Genomic DNA, 27,557 nt, shown 5'->3' with positions numbered 1-27,557 from the left:
AGCAATGCAATGAGGGACTAAGAAGGCACAAAATGTAAGAGAGGAGGGAGAGAAAATAACAACCAACCCAGGGCTTTCTTCCTAAGCATCAAGATTCCTTATTTTCTTATCAAAAATAAATTGTAAAGCATTTATCTTTCCTAAGCTCTACAACTAACTTCCTATTCTGAATAAGGGTAATCTTCACATATAAAAAAGTAAGGGGAAAAGCCAGACTTTAAAAAATCTGGGAGTGACAAATTGAGAAAAGAAATGTGGTAACCCACGGAAAAATCTCAGCCAGGCTCAGATATGACTTGTAGCTGAAAGTTATCTCAGGTTTTCAGGTCCCACTCTTCTGAGATGATGAACTCATGCTATCTTTTAATGAGAGGCTCATATCTGCCTTTGATGTGTGAAAGACACTCCCAGCTGGAGAAGAGTACAAGAAAGATCTAAAATATTTGCTTCAGCTCCAGAGAGCTATTAATGAAAGTTTAGAAAATGAGGTAGCATTAGGGGGGAAATCTTTAGAAAAAAGACGACACTCTCATCTTGTGAATTCTTAGGGAAACTATTCCAGTAAAATCAAATCTGACAAATAATCTTCTCTCCTTTTACACCAGAGTTCTCACCCTCCTCTACCTTGTCCAGAGCACAGTCTTAATCCCCCGGTATGTAGGAGGCAGAAAGAGGGCTTCATATAATTTGCTATTCACTCAGAACACCAAGGGTGAGACTCACATAATAAATACAGAGGTTATGAAACCCAACAGATTCATCAGGTCAAATGCAGGAGAGTTTTAGAATGAACTCTTATAACACAACCTTTAAGTGAATTTAAGAACGGGAGCACTTACAGTGAAATCCTGTGCAGAAAGGAACTCTTAACACAAGTTCAAAGAATTCTACATAATTCTCTGTACTGCTTAATGTTCTCAATTATTACCATCTTAGTTAAAAAGCAAGCAAAAATAGAATTTGGCTTTCTTAATCACCTATTTATCTACCTAAAAATATTTTCTAACAATCTACTCTACTCTTAATTTAGTTCACAGATGTAGAAAACAACCATTAAACAAATTTCCATGAGCCAGTACAGATTTTCCATCTAGAGTTTGGGTCACTTTCACTCACTCTTAGCTCGTCTGCAGAGTAACTACATTGCCTGAATGACAGGGAGAGTCAGAGAGGCAGAAAAGTACTTGAGACCTTTTCTTATGATTCCCTTCAATGGAAAGTAGGAGAGAAGCAAATAATGAAAAGTTCCTTTCTGGGGGAAAAAGAAAAAACCCTATGTTGCCAAACTCCTAAATTAGGTGTTTTATTTAACATTTTTACCTGTATGTTAACAACTTACAAAGTAGGTCTCATTATCTTTATTTTATCGATGAGGGAAATAAGGATCAAAAAAGTCAAGTGTTTTGATTTGTCCAATAGTTAATAAATCAGATTTTAATCTAATTCTAACTAAATCTAAAAGCTCTGCTTGAGAGATGTAGGTAATTAAATATAAGGATATCATCTACCTTCTGTGGGAGGGATAAATGCTCTCGGGTCAGAGTATTGAAGAAGCGAAATTATTTGCCTGTGTGTGAACAGGCAAATACTAGAGCTGGAAAAAAATTAATTTACCAATTTTATTCATTCAAAAAATACTCATGCAGCACCTACTCAAGATCAGGTATTTTCATGTGTTCTCCCTTAGTTACGCCTAATTCTTAAAAAGTCTTGGTGAGAGAAAAACTCTGTTTCCAGAGCTCCCATTTTCCTAGGTCTGTGTGTCGTTTATTCCTAAACCAGTGTAACGTTCCTTTTTTCTCCGCACACATGCCTGGTTGAAATCATGCCAAACCTCAGCAGCTTTCAGAAGTGATAGGTTTGCTAGAGTATTTATGTTAAAAATAACAATTTCAACAGTATAACTGGAAATAAATATTATATTCAAACAACCAAATTTAACAAATGGTTAAGTAGAGAGATACACTGATATGTTTGTATCTGAGGATGACAGTCAGTAACTAAGTTAGCTTCCCTACCACTAACATGTAACCATATAAATCAACTTTGTAAGCACAATCACTCCTTCCTCTTTTTAGTCTGATTAACTTACTCTTTTTTTTTTTTTTCAAAACTTTCTATCTGCCTCCCTGTCTTTAAATGAAGATAATACAGTCTTTGGATTAAAGATAACTAGGGAAAATATTACTTTCTAGTCTCAGTTACTATGCAGTTTACTGAGGCAACAAATTGTTTAAGGTCTATGATCCCTTTTGATAAAAGGTAGAAGAAACTGCTTACCCTCCTCATGCCTCAGTTTCCCCAGATGAAGATCTGAGGGTGAAGATGAAGATGAAGAGGGTGGAGGGATAAAGAGGCATAAAAATCTCAATCATAATATAAGTTAGTCACGGGGGTGGAAGTACAGCATGGAAAATAGAGTCAATGGTTGTGTAACATCTTCCTATGCTGACAGACAGTAACTGCGCTAGTTAGAGGTGAGGATTTAATAATGTGTGTAACTGTTGAACCATTGTGTTGTTTACTTGAAACCAGTATAATGTGCATCAACTATATGTCAATTAAAAAAAAAGAAAAGTAGAATTAAGAGACATCCTAGCTGCTCCTTCAGCTTGACAGAAACTAAAATTTCTTAAATAAAGCACCAGAGTGGGTGGGTACTGAGCACAACTCAAAAAAAAAAAAGGAAAAAACATAATTCCCTAGTCTAAGTTTCAAGTTCTTACTCTATAATTGAGCAACACACCATCGATGAAAAGAAGATTAAATAATCAAGGGTTGAGGAAAGAAAGGAAAGGCCATGATCATCAATATCAAAAAGAAAGGGTGGTTGTTTTCTCTTTTCCTTATTATTTCCTTAGTACTTCTCTATTTCCTTATTATTGCCTATCCCAGCTAAAACACTAGGAAGACATATCCAATTCAGGCCAGAGAGTTGTTTTTGGAGTGAAGGGTATCGCAGTGCTCTGGAGTTCAGTCTCCCCTGCACATACACAAATACAAGTGCACAGCGCCCTAGCGCTGTTTGTCCCCGCGGCCTCACAGCTCTGCCAGTTGGCAAACCCAAGCCAGGAAGTTGTCAATTCCAATTGCATTTAAGGCCATGTAGTCCTATTAAAGAAGCCTTGCTGGTTAAGGGGTGTCCTCTGTTTCCAAAGCATGGGAAAAAGGGGGTGGGAGGCTCTGCTCAGATTGGAGCTGGCAACTTTCACTGACTAGAGTTTTCAAGGAGCTATGAATGAGTTTAACAAAGGAGGTCTGTGGCTAGTTTCTGGCTGAAGTCCATGTCAACAGTTTTTAAGGTCACAGGCCACACTAACTAACATTTATTCCCAGCAGACCCTGTTCTAAACACAAGCTGTAAGTAGTACAAATTTGGAATTTTTCTGTAATCCCTTGAGATATTCCTGATCCTTCCACATGTTTCTGCTCAATTAAAAACGATTCTCACTTTGCACCACAAGAGAGGCCGTGCTCAGCAATCTCAGTCCATCCTTAGGGTAGATGAACAAAAACCTGGCAAATCAAAGGGCTCGAGTGGGGAAGGGAAGGAATTCATCTGGATCACACTGAAAAGTGCAGACAGCTCCCCAGGGGCTCAGTTTGTGAAAGCATAAAACAGGTTGTGACAGAGATCCTGAGGCCATAAAAAGCAGGTTTGAGGCATGCATGGGGAATAGGTTCCTAGCCCTTTTACACAAGAAAGATAGAAATTTCTGAGAAAATTGAAAGGTCAACTAGGTGAGTGGACAATGTTGATAACCTATAGGACAGATGTTAAACATCCCACCGTGAAATTCATAGTCATTTCTCAATTAAGATGAACTCTTACTTTTAACATTTTTGAAATAAAAATGCTACTTGTAATCTATCTAAAAATGTAATACAGCCTTTTATTTCCCCCCTGCAAAGGGTTTTTATATCAGTGGTGCATTTCATAACAGACAGTATTTTTTAAATCTCACAAGGCAAATTGGGAATAATTATTTTGCATTGAGCACCAAAAAGTTTACTTACTCCTCGTGGGCTACTATACAAAGTATTTTCTAGTTTATGAATGAGGAAACAGGCTCAGAAAGGTGATATGACTTGCTTACATTCCTACAGCTAATAATAAGTGGTAGAACAAAATCTGAACACAGGTCTAATTCCAAAACTCAAGTCCATTCCACAAACTTAGGGAGAGACAAAGATATAAGAATGTCAGTCACCATTTTGGAAGTTAAAGCACTACCATTTGTGGTATTCTGTATTTGGAATCACATGCTTTATGAAGGAGTTATAATTTTTCCAAATTAAAAAAATTAACTGTGGCCCAAGGAATATTTTGATTGAGCTTGATAGGATAAAACTGCCAGAAGAACTACAGCACTCAAGACATACAAAGAAGAAAAATTTAAATGTCCATGATCACATTACCTAATTCTCATCTTTAACAGTTTGGTGTTCTATCACCCAGACTTTTCTTCTATGGATGGATTTCTTTAAAAAATAAGGATATGGTATATAAAAAATCCACCTCTTTTTTTTTTGCATTACATTATATCCTAGATATTTTCCATGTCATTAAATAACCACCAAAAACATAATTTTAATGGCTGTATATCTCATTAAATGTAGTTATTCCTCTTTCTAAACAATTAGAAAACTCTAATTTTTCATTCTACATACTATAATAAACATCCTCATACATGTGTCTGTACATATATTTCTGAGTTTTCCTAAGAACAGATTTCTAAAAGTAGAAATAATTAGGGATTTTGAATATATATTGCCAACTCTTTTCCAGGAATTTTACACCCTGCCCAACAGTCTATATGTACCCACTCTCATGGCCACCAAGTGTCATCTTCAAGCTGTCATGACTAGACTGATAGAGACTTGGTTATGTACAGGCCCACACGAATTCCCATCTATGGCAATGCATGTACAAGTTACAATTGGTCTACTCTTCTGGTAGTGACCTTGTACTGTGTAATGTTGTAAGGTGCTACTGAGTACCCTACAAAGACCCTTAGCCTATATTATCTCTAACTGTCACAAAAAAAGGAAGATGAAGAAATTAAGACTCAAAAAGAGAAAACAGAGCATCCAAAAGAACACTTCCACATCAGCAGAACTAGGATTCAAGCGCTGTAACAACTCCAGACCATACCCTTTAGACCACACCACCTTGTAGTTTATTTTACCTTTCAAAGATGACTGACCTTCCTCTCATAACCCCAGGGACTGCCTCTTTCTCTAGCAGTGACTTTCCAGACAATGAGGCCAGATTAATCTTTGGAGAAATAACAAAGGACAATACCTAGATTGTCTCATGGGCTTTGAAAAAGAAGAACATGTTACATGTCTTCTTTAAAAAGCAAGTAGTGGCAGCAGTGTGAACTATAGGAATGCTCGTCCACAGCTGGCAAAACCATAAAATGCTACAGATGTTTTAGAAAACAAGTTGATATCATCCAATAAAGTTGAAGACATACATATCCTATGACTGAGCTATCCAATTCCTAGGTTTATTCACTGAAGATGCCTGTGTGTACCAGAATACCCGTTCAAAAATGTTCACAAAAGCCACGAACAGGAAACAGCCCAAATGGTCACCTACAGTTGAATGCATGAAGAAACTGTAGTATGGTCAGACAATATGCAGTGCTATATAGCCAAAAAACAAAAACAGAAACAAAAAAAACCCCCACACAATTGTAAGCAACACCATGGTGAATTTCTCAAGTGTTAAGCAAAAGAAGTCTTAAAATAACAGTTCCAAATGGTATAATTCAATTCATACATAGTTCAAAACCAGACAAAACTATACCATATAGAGATATATACATAGGTGAAAAAAATTATTCTGAGGTGCTAGAGATGTCTTAACCTAGGTGGTGATTAAAGGTATCTTTTATATATTTATATGTGTATATAATATGTATATATATATATATATACTTATGTATGTCTGTATATTTAAACTCAATGCGCATTCCTATTAGCTAATGATATTTCACAATTTACAAGAGGAAGGCCTGAGGTTGTAATTAAACATTAACATAGTAGATACAATATACAAAAACTTTATCAAGACCCTCACTGTTTTAATCTTCACAACAATATTCTGAATTAGTAGTATCTTCAGTTCACCACTGAAGCAACTGAGACAAAGATAAATGCTGGATAAGTGAAAACAATTTTTTTAAATAAATGTAATTTTTAAGAAGATTTTTAAAAAAAATCAAATATAGCACCAATGTTCTTTCCATTACAACGCAAGTACTGAATCTGAGCCAAGGACAAGTTCAGGGAGTCCCACTATATAGAAGTTAAACTATCTCCTCAAATAAAAAGATCTAGCATTGTAATCCCTGGGGAGTTTTAATAAAGAGTAAAAAAAAAAAAAAAAACAAGTACTGTTTCTAATGGTTATTTTTATTTAATAAGGATGATCGACATTTAGTGTATTTTCAAATGCTAATAAAAAAGAAACAGTACAAACTAAAAATTTCTCTAAAATTGGTATCCAAACTTGCAATTTTTTTTTAACATAAGTGACAGTAAAAAAATCCTAGCTCAGCAGAAAACTGGACACTAGCAAATATACTTTCTTCTTTGCTTGGAGTTGTTTTTGTTTGCAGTGGCTTTTTGTTTTTATTGCCCCAAAGACTTCTTGCTTTTCAATGGGACTAGAATTTTTAAAAAAGCGTAGGGTTGGGGGAGAAACCAGTCATTAAGAGCTCAGGCAAAAAACTACAGGACACTGAAACTCACCAAACTTCTTTTCCACCACACTTTTAAATATTTTTTTTAATGTCAAGTGTTTTAGAGCCCAGCATTTCTTGCTGCATTTTGGGCTCATTAATACACATAAAGAGCTAGTTAAAATACCAGACTGAATAAATGAACAATGGAACAATTAACCCCACATACAAAGCTCCACCTACTTTACTTCAAAGGCATCTGAAACAGAATGGATTAGAAACCATAAACGATGCCTCTCAGAATTAATTTTGTAATAAATATTGCTTTGTATTATAGATAAGGGATTAAAAATCTCCATACTGGCAGTCTAACACTTATGAATTGAGATGAAGGACAGTAATTGGCTTTGGTTTTGCTGAAGATTACTGGTAGTTTCATGTCCCATGAATAGGAAATAAAAACCTACTGAATTGCCATTGCACACTGCAATACAGAATTTAATTTTATCTACAACACTTAAAAATTCCCTATGTTTCCACATGAAGTTTTAAGATGTGTGTAATCTGCTTTAACTAAGAATGTAATATATGCAAAAATCAAAATTTATTTTGCTATCTAACTTTAAAAGTATCCCCTTTGTGCTACATTACTTTTTACAATTTATAATACAGCTCACTAATAAAAAGGATTACTTATTTGGAAGATGTAAATGTACCAAGTGAAATATGGAAAGGAAAAATAAACTATGTACATTATTTACCACTTGATTTAACTAAGACTTTTGATACTATTTCCTTCTTTTATGTTCTTTGTTTTCAGAAGTAACTATTCTTCACTGTCAAGAATCAGATAATATTTCACACATTAAGATAAAAAGTAACTGAGTTATTTTTTAACAAAAATATCAAAGTAACTGACACTATTCTGTATGAATGATAAACTCACTACAACAAATGCATTGTTAAAAAGAACGTACCTCTTAACAAGAAATACTTTTTTCAGATTATTAAGAGCTTCTCCCCTAATAAATCTATCTCACACAAAGTATAAGTCAAAAACATTCTCAGGAAAGAATATTTAGCAATATGTAAAGATGCTTACAATATCGTAAGTAAAAAAGCTAGATACAGAACTATACCTACAGTGTGATTCTAATTCAACGAAGCACACACTCCTTGTCATTATCAGAACTGTGGGATAGTAGATTCCTCTTCTTACTTTATTCTAAAGTTTTCTAAATTACTCTAATGGGGAGGTATATCTTCAACAAACTCAAAAATTAAAAGCTTAAGAATAAGAGGCTCATAAAAGATTACTAGAGTTGTGGAATCTTCAAACTTCAGAGAACACAATGATTCTTCTGTCTGAAATGATGTAAATAGGTATGCTTCTACCTCAGTCTTCTGGAACCTCTTCACAAGGGAAAAATGCTAGGTTTCCCACTGCTTCTAAAACTGATCACTGGAGGAGCCAGATAACCTAAATTCAGACTGTTCTTTGTATTTGTCCAAATCTATCTTGTTCTTAGAGTGAGAGTTCAGCTTAGATCCAAAAGGCAACTTTAGGTGTGAAGCATATTGAGCTATTTTCCTTCTACCTCCTGCCCAGTGAAAAGCAAAGCGAAGGGAAGGCTCAGGTAAATGCCTCTCCTTGCTGCTGCTGCTATAGGAGAGCAGTTTGCTCATAGGAGTGCACGAAAAAGTGTGGACACTCAAACTCAACCGAAAAGCACCAACTGGCCTCTACTAGACAATGTTTTCCTGTATCCCAAAAAGAGTCCCTCATGAAATTCTCAAGATTCCTTCTTTCAGAAGGTAGGTTCAGTTTTACTGGTTTTTCCATTCAAACATACCCTGCATAAGATTTAAACAGAACTGATCATTTTCTTTACTCTATAATCATAAGGTTGAATTGTTCACACAGATTTCAATGATGCTGGCCAAAATGGAATATAACTCCTTGATGCTAACTGGCAGTTACTGAGTCTTGAAAAACCTCAGTTCCCAGTGACCTTGGGCTTATTCTCGAGTTGGAAGAATCATTGTCATACCCTGGACTGGGGGGTCAGAGACTGCTTTAGCCACTAAGGCACTTGGGACAAAAGTCTTCCCTCTTCATTTTCATCATACATGAGTCGTCTATAGTGTATTATTTCTAAGAGCTATTTAAGCTAGCCTCTGCAATCACTGTGCAATGGCAAACTACTCATTATGGCTCTTTAAAGATATACAAAGAGTTGAACAAATTTTTGAAGTTCATCAAGGTTGCTTTGGTGGCAAGAAAATAAAATGAAAAGTTTGGGAACTTCAAACTGAACTGACTAAAAAGAAGCCCAAAGCAGTTGAGAGTATGAGCTTTTGGGCCCCAAACCAAATTCCTTCACTTACCCTTGGTGAGCTAGATCTTGGGGAAGTCATACTTCATCTCAACCATTTTATCTGTACAATGGAGATAGTTTCATAAGGTTGCAATAAGAATAGATGAGAATTATGTAAACCACCTGACACATTAAGTATGCTGATAAATGCTAATTCCCCCCTTCCCTTCCAAATTCTCTGTAATGAGATGTCCTTAGTCTATCCACCTATGAAATGGTATAACAATATAAGCCAGCCATAGCAGTTGTCAGAGGGAGCAAGATGAATGAAATATGGGGGAGGGGGGAGCCAAAAACCAAAACAAAAATGCACCGCTGGAATTCCTAGGGTGGTTTCATTTGCTGCCCCATACTAAGCTTTGTGAGCATTAAGACAAGGAAGTGTTCTGCTTTCAAAATGGAGTGAGAAAACACTGTGCCTTATTAACGTCAAACAATTTTAGTCTCAAAATAAAAATTTTCTCTTAGCCAAAATCTTGGAGTTTCAAATCCCCAACAGTGGGCTTAAGTTGCTTGAGGGAAGGTTGAGCCAGGCTGGTTTCCTTTGAAAAGGAAAAAGAAGGAGGAGAAAGAAGCCTCCTCCTACTGCGGACAGCTCTGAGGCTGGCTGCTGCTGCAGAAGACACACCTGTCTTTCCAACTGTCCAGCTTCCCAGCCCACAAACAGCAGGCCACAAGGAGAGCAAAGGCAGTTTTATTTCTTTCTTTTTCTTCTCTTCAAAGGTGATTTTCTTTAAACTGTATAACTTGTTGCTATTGTTGAGTTGTGGCTCCCCAGAGGATTATACATTTCTATGCATGAAGGCTTCTGGGTGGCAATGAAACATGCAACATTCCCCAACCACTTCATTTTTTTTAATTAAGAAAAAGTTAGAACCTCCCACAAAGTAACGTTCTGATGAGCACATCCCATATGCAAGCCTTTCAAATTACTGAGGATCTCAGAAAAGGCCCTGGGCCTACTAAACCAGGCCCCATCCCATGGGTTCAGCTTTGGAGAGAAGCCATGTGCCAGGACCCACAATGGGTGGAATTATATAATCTGCCATAGCGATGGGACCTTCTGCCAGCTGACAATCCAGAAAACAACACTGTACCCATTGTTCTTCTAAAACGGAGGAATTAAAAAGAAATCAAACAGCTCCCGAAAGATGGAAAAACTCAAAAAGCAGAAGAGTCTTCTGTTAAACAGTATGAAAGACCCAGGTTTCCCAAATGGCATTTAAGGCTTTAGAAGAAAGGCTGATTTCTCCCAGAGAGGCCCCAGCTTTGATGCCCAAGCTGCCCTCAAACATCAGGCTGTGCATTTATGTATAGCAGGGTACCCTCAGGCGAGACAACCATAATAGCTTACAACGAGAATAGGAGATTCCATCTGTTTCTGGAATATTTCAGCAGCACCTGCTTTCAAGGTAAAAAATCTGGGAGCTCTCCCCACAGCCTTCCTTCCCAACTCCCTTCTCCATCCCCCATACACTTACTTTAAACTAAAGCAGCTAACACACAGTCCAAAAGGGCTTCTGCCACTGCACCTGCCTGAGTCCTTTGATTTTTCTCCTGAACTGTATGTGTTGTTTTAAAAATACTGGAACAGTTAGAGAAGCCAAAGTTCTTAAAACCAGGCTCTTTTATTACTTTAACCTTCTTTTTCTCTGTGAAAACGGAGTTCTGTGTTTATGGTAGAAATGAGTACAATGCAGATGAAAAAGGACGCAACAGTTGTTCCTGCCAGTAAATCAGAAAATGTTCCAGAAGGAAGATGGGTTCTCATTTAACACGATTAATGTTAAACACAGCCCATATGCCAACTTGCATGGAAAGGACAGTAACTCCCCAGCGAAGGCCCAGGAAAATATTTTACTGCTATAGTTTAAATAAAAAAAAAAAAAACAACTAAAGTTGAAGCTTGAAAATCCCAATCTGAATCAGAGTGCTGCTCCCAAACTGAGGTGCATGAGCCTAACAATCACCATGGAAAAAAAACAAGCATTTTCATGTATAAAAAGCCACCTTTCCCTTGGTCCATAAACATCAGTATTTGTAATGCCTGTCCCAAACCATCTGATGGCACTCCATTTACTATGGGATAAATCCAAAATCTTGCACATGTCCCATAAGGGTTTTCATAATCCGGCCTCAAGACTTTTCTGGCATCATCTCCTGCTACTGCCCTCTCATCAGAATTCTCAACATTCTTGCATCTTGTTCTTACCTTTAACTGGGCCTTTGCACACCAGTTCTCCCTGCCCAGGCAGCTTTTCTCCCATTCTCCTCCAGTTTAACTGGAAACCATCAGCAACACTTTCCCTGATTCTTCAAGCCAGAGATGGGCTCTGCCTAATCTGTGACCCCAAAGAACCTAGCACATACATATTTTTTGAGTGGCACTTATCACAGCATATTTTAATTGCTTGTTTACATAGTCCTTTCCCAAAGACTGAGAGGCTCCTAAGACAGTAAGGGTAGCAGACGTGAAATGGGTGGTGGGTATCAAAATCAGAGGTGGTCTGGAAACAGAGTGCCCGGAAACATATTAGATGGTGAAGGACAAAAAGTACATATTGTTTTCAGTTTGTAATACCAAGTTGAGACAGTTCAGCTCATCCAAATCATGGATGAATGTGACATCTAAAAGGGTCTCATACAGGGAGCTGGGGCTAGAGTTTTATGTCTATTTTAAGGGACCTTGAGATAAAAAGAAGACCAAGTATTATGCTTAGCTCATTACAGGTAAATACTGGGTACTAAGATACTTAGCAATTCGATAAAAATGTAAAGTGCTAAGCTAAGAAAAGTTTAGATACCATCTTAGTGAAACAAGTTATTCCTTCCCAGAATACATAATAGATTCTTGAAGAGTTTTATTTGGATATAAAGAAAGTTAATCAAGCTTCCTCAAAGCTTAAATAAAATTCTTATACATAAAGGAGAAAATTGTAGAACACAAATATTTTTAAAGTTCCTTTACAAAGAGTAAAGAAATTTAATTATTGTATAACAGATCTCCCATAATCTACCCCACCAAACAACACAGTTATGGCTTGGAACTGTTATCCACCTGTGTGTTCACCCAAAACCAGAAGTTGGCTATAAATAACATATCTCATTTTAGTTTTAGTTTTGATGAGGGTATGTCTTTTGGGCAAATTGGAAGCCATGACAAAATTATGGCTCTAGGTCACTTTGTTTTATGATATATATAAGATTTCAGAGGTAAATGCTGATACACATCAGACTCAGATGATACTATCTGAAATTACTAAAGTGCTCTCTCATTCCTGAGTTTATAATGAAGAACTAACTTCCCCAGGACTATTGTTCTCCTAGCTAGTGCTTTTAATCTAGTATTATAATATTCCATCGTATATATATACCACAGCATCTTTATCCATTCATCTACTGATGGATACTTTCATTGCTTCCATATCTTCACTACAGTAATGATGTGACAATAAACATAGGGGTGCAAGTATCTTTTCTAATCAGTAACTTTGTTTTCTTCAGGTAAATTCCCAGAAATGGAATTGCTGGGTCATGTGGAATTTCTTTTCTTAGTTTTCTGAGGAACCTCCACACTGCTTTCCACAGTAGCTGCACCAATTTACATTCCCACCAACAGTGCAGGAGGGTTCCCTTTTCTCCATATCCTCATCAACACTTGTTATTTTTTTTCTTTTGGATAGTAGTCATTCTGATTGGTGTGAGGTGATAACCAACTGTCAAACTAACTTTTAAAAAAATGTTTAATAATAAATACAAGGCTTATCTCTCAAGTATTCATTCCTTCATACAACAAGTATTACTATGTACCTACTGTGTGCAGACATTCTTCAATACACTTAGGGTCTGTTTGTGAACAAAAGAGATTAAGTTTCCCAGCTCTCATGGAGCTTACACTTGAGTGGGCAGGAACAGATAATGCCCCTGGCAACGAACTTAATGAGTTACGTTGTATAAAGGATGTCTAAGAACCTTTCATTGTGATATTAACTTTAAATTTTGTGGTACTGATGGTCTAGTCCTTTATGACACAATGCCTGTCTCTTAACATTGGATCTCCACTGTGAGATTCAAAGACACACCTCTTAAAACTAATAAAAGTAAGTTTGCTAAATGAAGCATGCTTCTTTGAGTAACTGTATTTCATATTTTCTCTTTGCAGTGGTGTTCCACAGGCCCATCCTCTTACTCAGAGCCGCTACTACCCTGTTCTCCCATTCCAATGGAATCCATCTCCCTGTCTCTGAAAGTCATGGACACAGTATCTGGGTTGTGTACTACGCTAAGTGCTGGAGACACAGGAGTTGCTTTAAGACACAATCTTTACTTCTAAAGAGTTACCTGCTCATAGGAGAAATACAAAGGATGATCAAGGCCTATAAGTGTATAACTGAAGTATGCAAAGCATGCTTGGTGCACCCAAAAGGGATGGTTACCTCTGCCTAGAGAAGGCTGCTCTGAAGAAATGCCTGTTCTGGTCTGGGAGGACGGGTATCTGGGAGGACGGGTACATGTGTGAAAGCAGAAAGGCCCAGTGGCTTACATGGGCCAAGAAGTACATGAGCTTGGGAGAGCAGTCAGAGTGGGACTGATCCTAAGAAGCTAATCCTGGAACAGCAGAGGCTATGTCTGCACAGACTCCATCTCTGGGAGCTCCCACCCTCATGAGAAGAAATGGAAAGCAGAAGCAGAGGTGGCTTATGAGCAGACTTGATCTAGAGCACTGGGCGGCCTGAGACTGGACCTCATGGCACAGGTTAACCAAAGGGAACGCAACTGAAAAAAGTAAGGAGACCACGGAGCAAAGGAGGGCAATGCTAATAATGTAACCCAGACCCAAATCACGCAGTGTTCTCTTGGCAGATCTCTCCACTCTCCATTATACACTAATCTTAACCCAGCACTGTTCCTAAACCAAGCACAGGGGAAGCGCCACTGCATGTGCCTTTTATTTATATATATATATATATATGTATATATATATGCACAAGCTGGATAAGATAAAGAGAGCTTTCCCCCCTTATGTTAAATACCCATACCTATCAAATATATGTCACAGAACTCCTATAGGACTCTATTTTTAACCAGTCACTATCCTCTAGCATAGAATATCAACAGTAAGAAGACACTAAGCAATGGGATCATTCTAAGTTATACACAGCATACCGTAGTATGATCACCCATCTTCCCAGCTAGTCTTAGGAACTCTTCAATGCCAGGGACTAGCTACTGGTAAGCACTCAATTAAGGGCTGACAAACACATGTATGAATTAATCCACAAATTGTTTTCTCTTAGTTCCAAGCTCGTATAATAGAAAAATACACCAATTGCCACTATTTTTTATTCTAAATGATGACATTATGAAGACATTCAACCAGTGTCTCACAGACACAAAGTCCATGACCCTACACAGACATGCAAGTCTATTGCTGGAATCAGAGGACAGCAATTTTCCTACACTTAAACTTCTAAATAAATAGTTCTCCACTCTCAAAAACATGCTGAGTGGTTGTGAGAGTGCCAGTTCAGAGCACCCCCACCCAACATCCCACCTTTGAAAGGAAGACATAACATAACCCAAAATATTCTGGAGGAAAAAAGACTTCCTATAAAACTTCAGAAACTTGGTTTCAACCCCCATCAACTCTAAATGACTATATAAATATGCAGTGCCCTGGCCAAGATGAAATACAGCATTGGGCAAAATGAAAGAGAAAATTTTCTTAAAAAAAAAAAAAGACCAACTTTGTTAAACTGAAAAGTAAATATTCACTTGCATCAGGGTCTAATAGTCTGAGCAGGTAATCTTTGGGCCTGCGTTACTGAGGCGTGCTTGAGAACAGCTGCACACACTTAATCTCATAAAGCATCCAGGCTATACCGCCTTCCTAAGGTCTTCCCAGCAGTTGCCCTCTAGTGCCCAAACTACAGATGCTATGCTTGGTGAAGAACAGAGTTGGAGTGATTTTGCTGATTAAAAATTATAGTATTTGTGTAGAGCAACATGAAAGTAGCAGTCCAAACATGAAAGGCCCTTCAAAAGTCATTTCCACTTCCCCCTCTGGGATGAGGGGAATCTTTTCTTGGTGAGGAGAAGAAAAAAGTGCAGAGACTAATACACCAGAGAACTTCTCTTTCTGGTATTCATAGAGGGTCAGAGCCAAGCCCAATACTAGAGACCCGGGTTTTGTCAGGGGCGCCTCCCCACTGTCCTGCCTTGGGCTGCTCCACATGAGCAGAGAGAGACAGGAGGCAGGCCCCTCTGACACCTACTTAACGGAGGCAGATGGAGAGGAGAATGTGTGGGATGCCTTTACTTCCCCCTCAGGAGGCGCCCAGCAGGAGACCACAGATCCAAAATCGGATTTCCACACATCCTCCCACCCCAGAACACACCTCACCTCTCTGGCAGGAGGAAATACAGCATTAAGCAAGTGTGGCTCTGGTGTGTGAAGGGGTTTTAGAAAACCTAAAGAAGCCTACATACAGGATTCTGCACTTTTTTCAAACCTCTACAGAGGTAGCCAAGTTGGAAAACAGTTACTCACTCATTGACCCAAAGGGGGCAAGGGTGTTACTTTGAGGAGGACATAATCAGTGTCTGCGAGACGTCCTGAGCTACAGACACATACTTTATTAATAATCTTACATACACAAAATGCCTCGGAAAGCCTAACAGGCTAGTTTCTGACAGCCCCAGATAACAGCAGGGGGACGGAGGCCATGCTGACTCCAGCTTCCACATACTCCCCAGAAGCAATGATCCCTTTCCCACCCAAGTGATGTTGATACAAATAAATAAATACAACTATCTGCAGAATTTAAAGTACAAGAACAACATTGTGAAGTCCTTCTCCCCAAGTGCAGTGACTTGTAGGAAACAGATAGGAAAATTAAAAGAACAGCTGGAAAATTTAATTACAGAAGAACAACGCAAAACTGACATTGTTTCACAGAACTAGCCAAGAGCCAAAACCATTCTCCCTTACCTTAAGATACAGAAGCAGCTCTTCGCTCCTGAAGATAAGCGGCAGAACCCAAATCTCTGTTTGCTGTCAATGTCAGTAAGCACGAATGTGAAGTTCTGGCCAACTTGGCTAACTGTGAGGCTGAGGCAAAGACAGAACAAAGGGGAAAATGAATGTGCAGTAAGTTTCTTGATAAAGTATCTCATCGCTATGAGTCGTTGAACCTGTAACATTTCCTTTCTCAGTGGAACTCTTCATAAATGAACTTAAAATTTACACACTTCAAGGGAACAGACTGTGAGCTAATAAAAAAAAAAAAAAAAGCCAGCAAGCAGCCCATTCTTGTGACCACCTCACCACCAGAGTAGCTACCAAATCTTCCACTTACGGAGTTCAAGGAGGTAGCCCTGTTAATCATCCCATCAAATCCTGCAAGGTGCATTCTATTAACCTCATTTTATAGATGAAGAAATAGCTTCCAGGAGCATTGCCTAAGTTGCCAGCTGGCAAACTGCAAAAAGCTGTATTTTAAATCTAGGCCTACCGGACACCAAAGCCTTCTCTACCAGAGCACCATTAATGTTGCTCACCTGATAATTCCTCTCATTCAGAAAATTGTGATTGCAACCAAACTTAAGTGTCTACTATGTGCCAACCACAAAGTTAGATACTTGCTATATAGCATCTCATTTAATCACACAGCCCTGACATTTAGATGATGTTCCCATTTTACAGAAAGGAACAAAAGGACTAAATAGGTAACTGAATCAAGTTCACAGAGCTACTAAGTAAAGGGAGGAGCTAGAATTCAAAAGAGGCAAGGCTAGCTATTAATTTTCTACATTCCTGCATCTTTCATAATTTCTGAAAATATGAGGAATATCATTTATATTCTGCAGGCAGAAATACCAAATGTCTTAACAATGCAAGGTGCTTTCTAAGAACTGGAAACAAGATTTTAAAGAACTACATTAAAGAAAAAACATTCTAAAAATTCCTGCATCAACACAAAAATCAGCAAACATATAAAAGCAACTGAAAATAGAAAATATAGTTAAAAAAATTAAAAAGCATATTAGTAATCAGGTTAATCTAGAAACTCTTCTTTAAAGTTACAAAATGTTTTAAAGCCCTCTTTTAAATCAGCTTACCTGTTAGTTTAAATTTCTTTCTAAAAACTTCAATGTTTCAAATCCTAATACATAACTCTGTGCTAATATAGTATCTTAGATTTGACACTGAATTTTTCAAACTCATTAACTTAGATTATATTTTACATATATCATATCTTACAAAATATACTCAAATTGATAAAATAGTCAAATCGATGCTCTCACCTATAATTTACTTTGTAAATTGTCAGTAGAAATGAAAAATCATGGCTCACCAGGCCTTTTCCAAAGGTAGACTTACTGAGTCTTGGAATATCACATGAATTAAGTTTTCAAATATGGACAGCCGCCTTTTCTAAAACTCCCTTACACAAACAACAGGAGAAAATTAAAATTAAAGGGACTTTCAAGGTATTCCAGTACAAAAGGTTAAGGGACCTTTCCTGGTCATATTTAAGAAAATAATCCCACCCCTTGAAAGTGCTTAGACAATACAAGAAAATAATTCAGAAAGAAAAGGAAGTGTTCCATTCTCCTTTTTTAACTAGGAAGGTGAACGAAAACAAGGTGGCAATTTAAAAGCAACACAGTAATAAAACAGGTGTAAGTAATGCTATCCCTCCACTAGGAGAAGGAACACATTTCTATAAAAGTTATAGAGCTGTCAAGGGTACACCAAACGCTACCTTCTTATGGTTGTTATGTTTTATCTATAAAGCTTGGATACTGTGTTACTATGGTGATTTAATACTATGTTTTAAAGGGGGATTATATGATTAATTTTAACAAGGTTGGGAACTGAAGATGTGTGAGAAACAGGATTCTAGCTCACATAATTAAAGTGACTGGGGGAAAAAGTGGGCCTCATTGGGGGAGAAGGAAAACTTGCATTATTTAAAATATTTAAAGCAACAGGTCAGGATGATTCTAAATTACAAATAACATCATGCTTTTGTGAAGTGCTATTATGTGATCATACAAAATATGACTGTTCATTATTTTAACTCAGGGTTTGATTTCATCCAAAATGTTTAAAATGAAGCATCCTAGAACGATAGCGTATTGACAGGACTGGATGAAAAGAAAACACCTAGGATCTTTAGGAAAAGGACAGAACGAACATGACCTGGTCTGTGAATTGAGTGTCATTAATTTCCCCATTATCTTTTCACTAACATTAAAAATGCTGAAAATGCTTTTAGCTACATCTGAGGCTCAAAGATTCATTACTCATTTACTTGGTTCAAATCCCAACTCAATCTCTTGCTAACTGGGACTTAATTTAGCAAGTTATTTAACCTTTAAGCACCCCCGTTTCTTTACCTGGAATAACAATGAGAAACTATCACCCAATCCAAAGGATGTTTTCGAAATAAGTGAGACAAGCATTCGTTATAAAGGCCAGTCCTTAGTAGGAACAATTAATAAAATAGATGCAAGTTGTTAAGTAACCACTTGAAGGGAAACTAAAATTCGTATTAAAATCATGCATTTGCTCAGAATCTTCCAGACTGACTCAGCTTTGTAATAATTGTGAGTGGAGAAAGGAGGGCTGCCTTCTTCTCTTGTCTGTTGCATCTTTTCAGTAAGGGGTAGTCCTTTGGGTAACAAGTGAGCTGCTCGTGCTTGTATCAAAGTGAACAAGATTCTTTTTGGGGATGCCTACCACAGCTTAGAAGGGGGTACTCACAGTTGATTCACCTTTTTAATTCCTACTAGGGTGAAATACAAGTCATTAAAAGCTCCAAACCATTAAACTCTGAAATATTTTTTTTCCTTGGACAACTTCCAACAAACTAAAAGTCAGACAAGGGTGGTCAAACAGTGGTTAACTCGAACGCTTTTGAATCTTCAAGCAATCTCTCATTCCCTCTCTACTTGCTGAGGTAGTCTATGACAATGTTCACTATTTCTTCACAAAAATGACTTTGTGGGGAAAGTGTCTGCTTCCTTAAAGGCTGCAGTTTTTGCATTTACCTCCAGGATCAGAATCCGTAAGTTTTTAATAGGAATCAGAGATTTCATATGATTAATGCTGGGAGGAGCAGTAGAAACCATTTCATTCAATTCTTGTGAAATGGTAAAACTGAAGGCCAGAGTTGTTTTTTGGTTTTTTGATTTGTTTTGTTTTCAAAGTAATCAGAATTAAAAATTCCAAGCCTGGTTCTGGTTCAACGTCCTTTCCATTCTGCCACAGTGTACTGCGTAAGACGAAATCCCTCCCCTGGGAGTTTTCAACTCTGTTGAAGAAACTCAGGTATGTGAGGAATTCAGATAGTTGTTTTATCAAACAGACTGTACTTCCCACTAAGCAAGAGAAACCAAATTTGAGTATTTCCAGAAATAATCCCAGGAGATTAGAGCCCAAACCACTCTTAGCGGGGCTTCACATGCCTAGGTGAATATGGAAAACAAGGGAGAAAAGCAGTGACTATCCAAACCAGACTTTAACCTTCATGCTGCCTTTCAAATACCTGTCATCCATTCAAGGCTCGTCCAGTAGCATTTTGCTTTATCTTAAAGTTGTTTACAGGTTCAGTGTATAAAGGGCATGAAGTATGTGGAAGGACAGTTTGATTCCAATCTTCCAGTGAAAAATGGGATTTTCTGTATCAGCCTCATGTTAAGTTCAGTTGTCCATCCTACAAACTGAGCAACTACTACACTGGGCACCGTTATAGCCACTGGATATACAACATCCATCCTGCTGTGGAGTTCCCTGTCTAGCTGGAGAAGAATAATAAGTAGGTGAGCCACAAAGCATACATATGGTAACAGTGTCACCAAACCAAAGAAGAAATAAATAAGGAAATGGAAGATAAAGATGCTACTGAGATAATGTGGTCAGAAACAGCTTCCCCAAGATGAAGACAATACTGACCTAAGTATGAGATGGAGCAGGGAACTGGGTGTTTCAGGCACAGAAAAGAGCTGCACAAAGATTCTCAGGCTGGAAAGAGCTAGGCATGTTCAAGGAATTAAAAGGACACCAGTACAGCTAATGCACAGGAGATAAGGGGAAAGTGCATTAAATAAAGTTGCTAGATAAAGCGAGCAACCAGATCAGAGAGCCTCATCGGTCATGGCAAAGAATTAGAGTTGTTTTTGTAAAGGCGACAGAAAACCCATTGAATGGTTTTAGCCAAGAGAATGACAATCCAGGCTACAGTTTAAAAATTTTGATGTGTCACATAGACAACAATTTGAAAGAAGGCAGAAGTAGGAGAGAAAATCACCAGGAGGCTAGTGCAGTAGTCCACCCTGGACGGTGGCTTAATTCATGTAAGGAGAGTGGAGATGGATGAGGATGGGTAGGGTGGACAATTACAAGTTTCAGCTAGCAGGTATAAATGACAGGCTTGCAGATGTGTCTTGAGCTAAGAAGTAAAACGGCAGTGTATTTGCCAGTTAATGACTAACAAGTCTGGGGGTGGAGGGCAGGGGGAGATTCAAGAGTTCCACTTGGGATATGTTAAATCTGAGAAACCTGTGAATAGAAATCTCAAGTACATAGTTGAACATAGTAGTTAGGAAATCAGAGGAAAAATTTGGGTTGAAGCTATAAAATTTGAAAGTCATCTAAACACAGATAGTACTGAATGCCATGATGAAGAATGGGATCATGCAGGGAGAGAGTTCAGAGAAACAAAAGAGGACCCAAGGCTAAGTCACAGAAGCTCCAATTTAGAGAATGGGTAGAGAAGAGACCATCAAAGAAAAAAAGGAGAACCAGCAGACAGAACGGTCAACTGCATCAAGATGAGAAGAGATGCTTCAAGATGAGAAGAGAAAAAAAATGTCTATTAAATTGAGCAATATAGAGGTTTCAGATCACCTTGATAAAAAAGCTTTAGCTGAATGACAGATGCAGCAGATAGACTGAAGAGGGCTAAGAAGGAAATTGAAGTGACTGGTTAACTCTTTCTAAGAAATGGATAACTGGGCAGTAATTGAATGGGAATGAACAGTCAAAGATGAGTATTATTCTTAGAATGGAGGTATACTAGGACTTTTTTTTAACCTATCAGGAATGATTCAATAAAGGCAGAGATTTATGGTGCAGGAGAGAAAAGCACAGTAAGGTCTGGACTTTAGATCAGAATTCCAGCTATGCTAGAATTCCCACTGTGAGCACAGGCAAAATTTGTACCTCTCTGAGCCTCACCTGTGAAAGGGAATACTACTACTTACTTTGCAGAGTGTGAAGATTAGAAATTATGAATGTAAAGTAACTAGGATATGATAGGTACAAAATTAAAATATTTATTATTATGAAACTATAAAACTCAAGAAATGGAACTGAAACATTTTGTCATCCTCTATGTATTACATCTCACCAACAATTACCTGTTGAGCCATTACCACCAGTCATCCCTTCCAGCTGCTTTTCTTTCCCTCTGTGAGTATGAGGTGTCAGGCAGGAATCAAGTTTTATCAAAGTACCACATCTCCCAACCTTTAGTTACATGAGCCTCAAAGCTCCCTTCCATAAACACACTTTGCATCTAAGACTAAAGTTTCTCACATTGCCTGCTCAAAGACCCCAGTGGCAAGAATGACACTCACCCAAAATGTCTGGGGACTAAGAGTAGGGTCACACACTGCAGAGGGCAACACCTATCTGCTCAAGAGACTCAGCAGATAAGAACCGAGATCTCTCTACTCTCTAATCTACATGAGCCTGACAAACTAAAAACGCCATCATATCATAACTCAGATTCACAAAGTATCGAAAACAGAATGAACAGCAGAGATCTAATCCAATTCCCTCATTTTATCAATAAAGAAACTAAGGCCCTCAGGGAGACATTACTTGCTCACAGACACAGTCAGTCAATGGCAGAACCAAAACTGAAACCTAGGTCTCCAGTTTGCTACCCACAATGCTGTCCACTAAGGCCCAATTGCTTCATCATTACCAAACACTGTAGAAAAGGGATCACAGGGTGCAGCTGAACCCATGGGACAAAACCAAGGAACTATACCAAGGATGAGAAACAGGGACAAAAGTGGACCAAATGGATTTAGTTTTCAAAAGTAGAGCAAGATCAATGTATAGAGATGGGAACAAGAGGAAAGGTCTCGGCAGATACATACTATTGCACTAACCATTGTATTAATTAAATTTTCTTCAGTTATCTAAATTTTCTAATTTTCTACATTAAATATATATTGCTTTGAAATAAATTTTAAAAGGCTGTTTATTTATAGTGTAATGAGGCAGTATGACACAGTAGAAAAAGTAAGGTAGAATTGCAGTCAGACAAATGTAGGTTCCAAAAGCAGCCCGACCACTTACTAATTAGTGGGACCTTGGGCAAGTTATTGAACCTATTAGAGCCTCTGTTTCTTCATATACAGCATTATGATAATGGTAAGCCTGCAACTGTGTAACCTCTTAGTGCAGAAAGAGAACACAACACAGTGCCTGGCATGTAACAGATACATAATAAAATGGTGAATAGCATTTGAACCACATTTGTATCTGTGGTTACATCCTAAATCACTAAATGATGCCTCTGCCCCTGAAAAGATGTGTCATTTTATTTCATGGTTGTGTCATTTGTGTGTACTAGTATAATTTACAGGGCAACTGAATAGTAGCTGACTTTCTGGGCTCCAAAGGAGAACAAGCACAAACATGGAAGGGAACAGATTTCCCACCATCCAGTGAGTCTCTTGAATGCTTTGACTGAGGCAGGTTGCCAGTTACCAAGTGTAAGCAAGTAGCACCACAATATGAAATGGTATACAAAGCATTTTTTTGAGACTGTTCTGAGACACATACAGGGATCTCGGTGCTGTCATCTCACTACCCCACTCCACCAAAAGCTTCAAGTACAAAATAGGGTAAAAATAACTCTCAATTGGGCATAAGAGACTTGGTTTCTTTCCCAGCTCTGTAATTACATAGTTGTGACCAAAAGCAAGTTATTTCATCTACAGATTTGGTTTCTTTTCTGTAAAATGGGATGTTTGAGTCAGATGAATTTCAGCTTTAAAATCCTGTGGTCTTAAGTAGTGACTCTATAGCATCTTACTACGCTGATGGACAGTGACTGCAACAGGGCAGGGACTTGATAATATGGGTGAATGTTGTAACCACAGTGTTGCTCATGTGAAACCTTCATACGATTGTATATCAATGACACGGTAATAAAAAAAAATCCTGTGGTCTTATTCCTACACATTTTCAAGGCCTCCTGCAGCCAGAGCCCAAGCTATCACAGTACACGTCATGGTCTCCGCAGCAGGCTCCATCTGCTCTGGCTGAACAGTCTCTAGGCTCACTCATGGTTTCTCCTCTGCTTTGCTCTTCAGCGCATATGGGGTGTTAGGCTCTCCCTTCCACTTACCCCCTTCTTGCCATCCCTGCAGTCTCAACACAAGTCTCTCCCACAATGAGAAGTTTTCTCTGGCTACCAGTCTTTCCTATCCTTTCAGATAGATACTATTAATGTGTCTTCATAATACTTCATGGAATAGACTGAGAAACACATGGAGGGCATAGCTCCAAGTCTCATACCATTTCCATATCACCCAACAGAAGGCTACACCATTTGGAACCTTCCTTTGCTCTTTTATAAAAGAGATACCACCATCGCCTGTCTCCTAGAGCTGCTGAAAGGAATAAATGAGGTATTAATGTAAAAAGGTACAGCATGGTGGCTAGAATCAATTAGGAACTCAAATACTAATTTCTTTCCTTTCCTCTCTCTATATGTATTTGGTGACTGGTATTCCCACAAGTACATTTTGTTACTGAAAAATGTATTTACTGGGGAGATAGACATCTAGGTTGTGCTAGCAACCTAGGAGGACCTTGGGCAAGCTACAATTTCTCTGCAGCTCAATTATACAATTTTTTCAAATAAAAGTAACAGAACTTGTTCTCATCTCCTATGATTGGAGGATAAAATGAGTTAATACACAAGGAAGCACTTTCTTTTGAAGAGCTACCAGCATTATTATTTTTCTTAAGTCCTAATTTCAGAAAGAAAAACCTCAAACCAACACAAAAGACAGCAAGATGTCAATGTTTATGGGTGATCTGATGACGACTGTGAAAATCCCACTCCTGGCTATAGACTAGAAATGTCAGAAAGTTGTATTACTGTTCCTCAGGGCAGAGAAGCTCAGATACGAAAAAGATTAGGACGCTTTCTTCTTTGAACAGTGATCACCTAGGGCATTACTCATCTCCACGCTGACATATTTTCTAAGTAAAATAGTATCATAAATATCTCTGAGGGGCTTTGTGGGTCTCAGAATCTAGGAATATCCATTTGAAAATGCTAACTGCAAATCTAAAAAAAAAATAGCGACATTAAAACCTTTGTATTTATTATAAATGACTTTCATTATTATGATCTCTTAAGAATGAAAGTATGCCAGGTTAGAAGTGGGAAAAGAGAAAAAATATAGCCCCCAAAATAAAGTGGGTTTTTTTTGTATCAATAAAAGTTATCACTTCTAGGGTGTATAATATAATACAATATTAGAAGGAACCATTACACATAGCAAGGTTTAATATATATCCATAAAGGGGCATTTTTGTCCTAAATCATTTTGTGGAAAATATATAAGGAACATGATTAGAAGAGGGTAATTTGGAGAGAAGCATTTTAGAAGAAACCTATTTTTCTAACAAACAAAAAGAGGCATGAGACACTGGGACAAAAAAGATTTTAGAAGTATAAATTTCTAAACTCTAAGGGCTCTGCTTTTCTTTCAATTCAAGATGTAATGATCCAGACACGTAAGGTAAGTTGAGATGTGTAATGTGAGAGAAAAGAGGCGTGTGTGTATGTTGGGGGATTTCATCTTATTGTGCATTTCTTCTAATATTAGTCTACAAAGTCAGTGAAGAAATACCTATCCAAAACAGATCACCACTGTAACAAGAAGTCACATAAAAATGTATTCCCACACTGATGGACAGTGACTGCAATGGGGTATGGGGTGGGGAGACTCGATAATAAGGGTGAATATAATAACCACATTGTTTTTCTTGTGAAACCTTCATAAGAGTGTATATCAATGATACCTTAATTAAAAAAAAGAGGAAAAAAATGTATTCCTGTATTTTTCTTTGTTGAATACCTAACCACATTCTTAAAATATTTCAGCTTTATTAATTTATATAAATATACCCTTGCCATAATTTGTAATACATTTTAGAAGTAACTGGAGATTTTATGCGTTGCTAATTCATACATATAAATGTGAAGTTTGCATTATACATCTCTAAACAAAATCCTACTTCCTTGCTATTTTTAGAAGGAATAGGATGAAGAAGAGACAACAGGACTCTCATTATAAATACTGACCCTCTAAAAATTAAGGCTCTTCTGTTTTCAGCATCAACCTGATACTAAAACAGCCCTGATATCAGCATTTAAAAAGCCCAGAGTCTAAAAATACTACAGTGGTTGATTGGCTTAAAAAATTAGATATTAGAACCAGGGAATACAGTCATTATATGTGGTTGGCAATGTTCCAGGGTTACTTTTTTTGCTTTTTAGTACTCTTTCAAACTTGTTGGGCTACCAATTCTTATCTCACACCATTTTTAGGTTTGTGCCAAATAAACCAGGACACTGCTACTACAAAGTGTAGAGAAGATCCAAGCAGAAAATCTGACCCACCTGCAATCTAAATCACTAAAATCTTCCAAGTCTGCCTTGTTTGGGTACATGAAAATACATCATAGAACTTTCCTGAAAATAGGCACATTTTATAGTTTCTTTAGACTTATATTTACAATGACATTTTCTAAAACCTCCCTGTCACTGAAAGTGGAAGTTTTAAGATGTAATGTATGTACAGTTTCATAGTTCAATTCTCCATTAAGAGAAAACTAAAAAGAGATGGTTATTAACTGGACAAATAAATAACTGCAAAACTAATGCACAAACTATAATGAAACATACAGCAGATATTTTGTGAAAATAAGATTAAGAAGATTGTCATTTTATTAGTATCGTTTGTAAACTATAGTTTTATTTTAAAAAAATTTTTAAAAGCTCTTCTAAAATTGTTACATTAACCAGTAGCTTATTTTAAAGAGAGAAAAATACCTTCAGACTATTTTAATTATCTTGGAGTTCTTACACTCATACCTTTCCAAGGAAAAGTTTATTATAATGCAAATACTAAGGAAAGGTTTACACTATTAACACTATTAAGGAATACATCTTTTAAATAGCTGAACACCTTCAAACAAGACAGGCCTGTGCTGATTTAAATTTTAAGTTCAAGTATAGGAAAAACAAAGTCTGCATAATACTGAGAAGGCCAAGGAATCATATATTAGTTGGTTATGTCAAACATTTTCACATTTTAATAAAAATTAAATAGCACTAGATTAAATACCAACCATTCTTAATCATGTTTTGAGTCTGATAACCAAAATCAAAAACTTAGTGTCATTCACAACAAGTCTTACAAACTAATCAAAGCAAAGTGATATGCTTGAAACTTCTTCATAGTGTCAACAAAATCCCCAGGAAAGGAGAATACTGCAACTCTCCTTGGAAGACAGGCATTTTAAATCTTGGTTAAACAGACAGAATGTTAAGAATGGTATGGTTTTTATTTTCCATAGCAGGTTTACTGATATTTTTTTTTCTAGTAAAGTTTGAAAATCTGACACTACCTGTCCACATAGAAGGGGAAACAAAACTTGGTCAAAGTCTGCAGAACTTCCTGTGGAGAGAAAGAGAGATAATTTATACATCTAATGGGACCAATAAATCTAACATTAACCACAGCACACAATCTAGCAACTTTACCCTAAAGAAAGAGGAGACAGATGAAGAAATATGAGCTTTATCAATTACATGGGAGGAGTACCAGGCAGTCAATCATAAGAAATAATAAACATGATCAAACTTCATTAAAAATGAAAAATTAATCAAGAATCACACATGGGCAAGCAGCAGGAGCCATGCAGGAAAGCTCTGAAGGGAGGGAGGCGGTTGGGTTGCTGAGTGTTAACACCCCTCCAGGGACCATCTCCAGCCTGACCATATGGATCAGAGTGAATAACACCAAGCCACATGGGTTTGGCCTGGCAGAGCCGCTGTTGCTGGCACCGTTTTTGCCTGTTACCTAGGAACAGAGGGGGCCGGGATTAGACAACGCTTCCTAACAGCAATAGGCCAAATCACAAGCAGAATAAAAAGCCAACTTGAAGATAATAGGCCCTGAACATTGCCAACTACATTTTCTTAGAGTTTAAAACTTCACTTATTTACTTGATAAAGAAGTTGCCATTTCTGGAATAAGTTTATTTCATAATCAAACTGTAACAATTTTAAATATGCACTGTTTATTAAATGCCATTATCATAATTAAACACACTTACCCACTTGTAATTTGTGAAAATCCAAAGCAAATATCA

General features: G+C 37.5%; 1 protein-coding gene across 12 annotated transcripts in view; it reads right to left on the bottom strand.

Annotated features, from left to right (window-relative positions):
- DENND1A (DENN domain containing 1A) overlaps window positions 1–27,557 on the bottom strand; it is a 538,445-nt gene that overhangs the window by 312,615 nt on the left and 198,273 nt on the right. For 10 of the 12 annotated variants that reach the window (XM_073224730.1, XM_073224757.1, XM_037008189.2 and 7 more), the window contains 2 exons: window positions 26,811–26,860; window positions 16,062–16,181 (listed from right to left, as the gene is read on the bottom strand). In XM_073224730.1, coding sequence (XP_073080831.1) covers window positions 16,062–16,181; window positions 26,811–26,860 — 170 coding nt within the window. The remainder of the gene's footprint in view (window positions 1–16,061; window positions 16,182–26,810; window positions 26,861–27,557) is intronic. The other 2 variants (XM_073224762.1, XM_073224764.1) reach the window with 1 other exon arrangement.

The sequence above is a fragment of the Manis javanica genome, chromosome 2, assembly GCF_040802235.1.
Source record: "Manis javanica isolate MJ-LG chromosome 2, MJ_LKY, whole genome shotgun sequence".
NCBI classification, from domain to species: Eukaryota; Metazoa; Chordata; class Mammalia; order Pholidota; family Manidae; genus Manis; species Manis javanica.
Note: the sequence above shows the minus strand (reverse complement) of the source record. Positions and strands in the feature narration are given on the sequence as shown.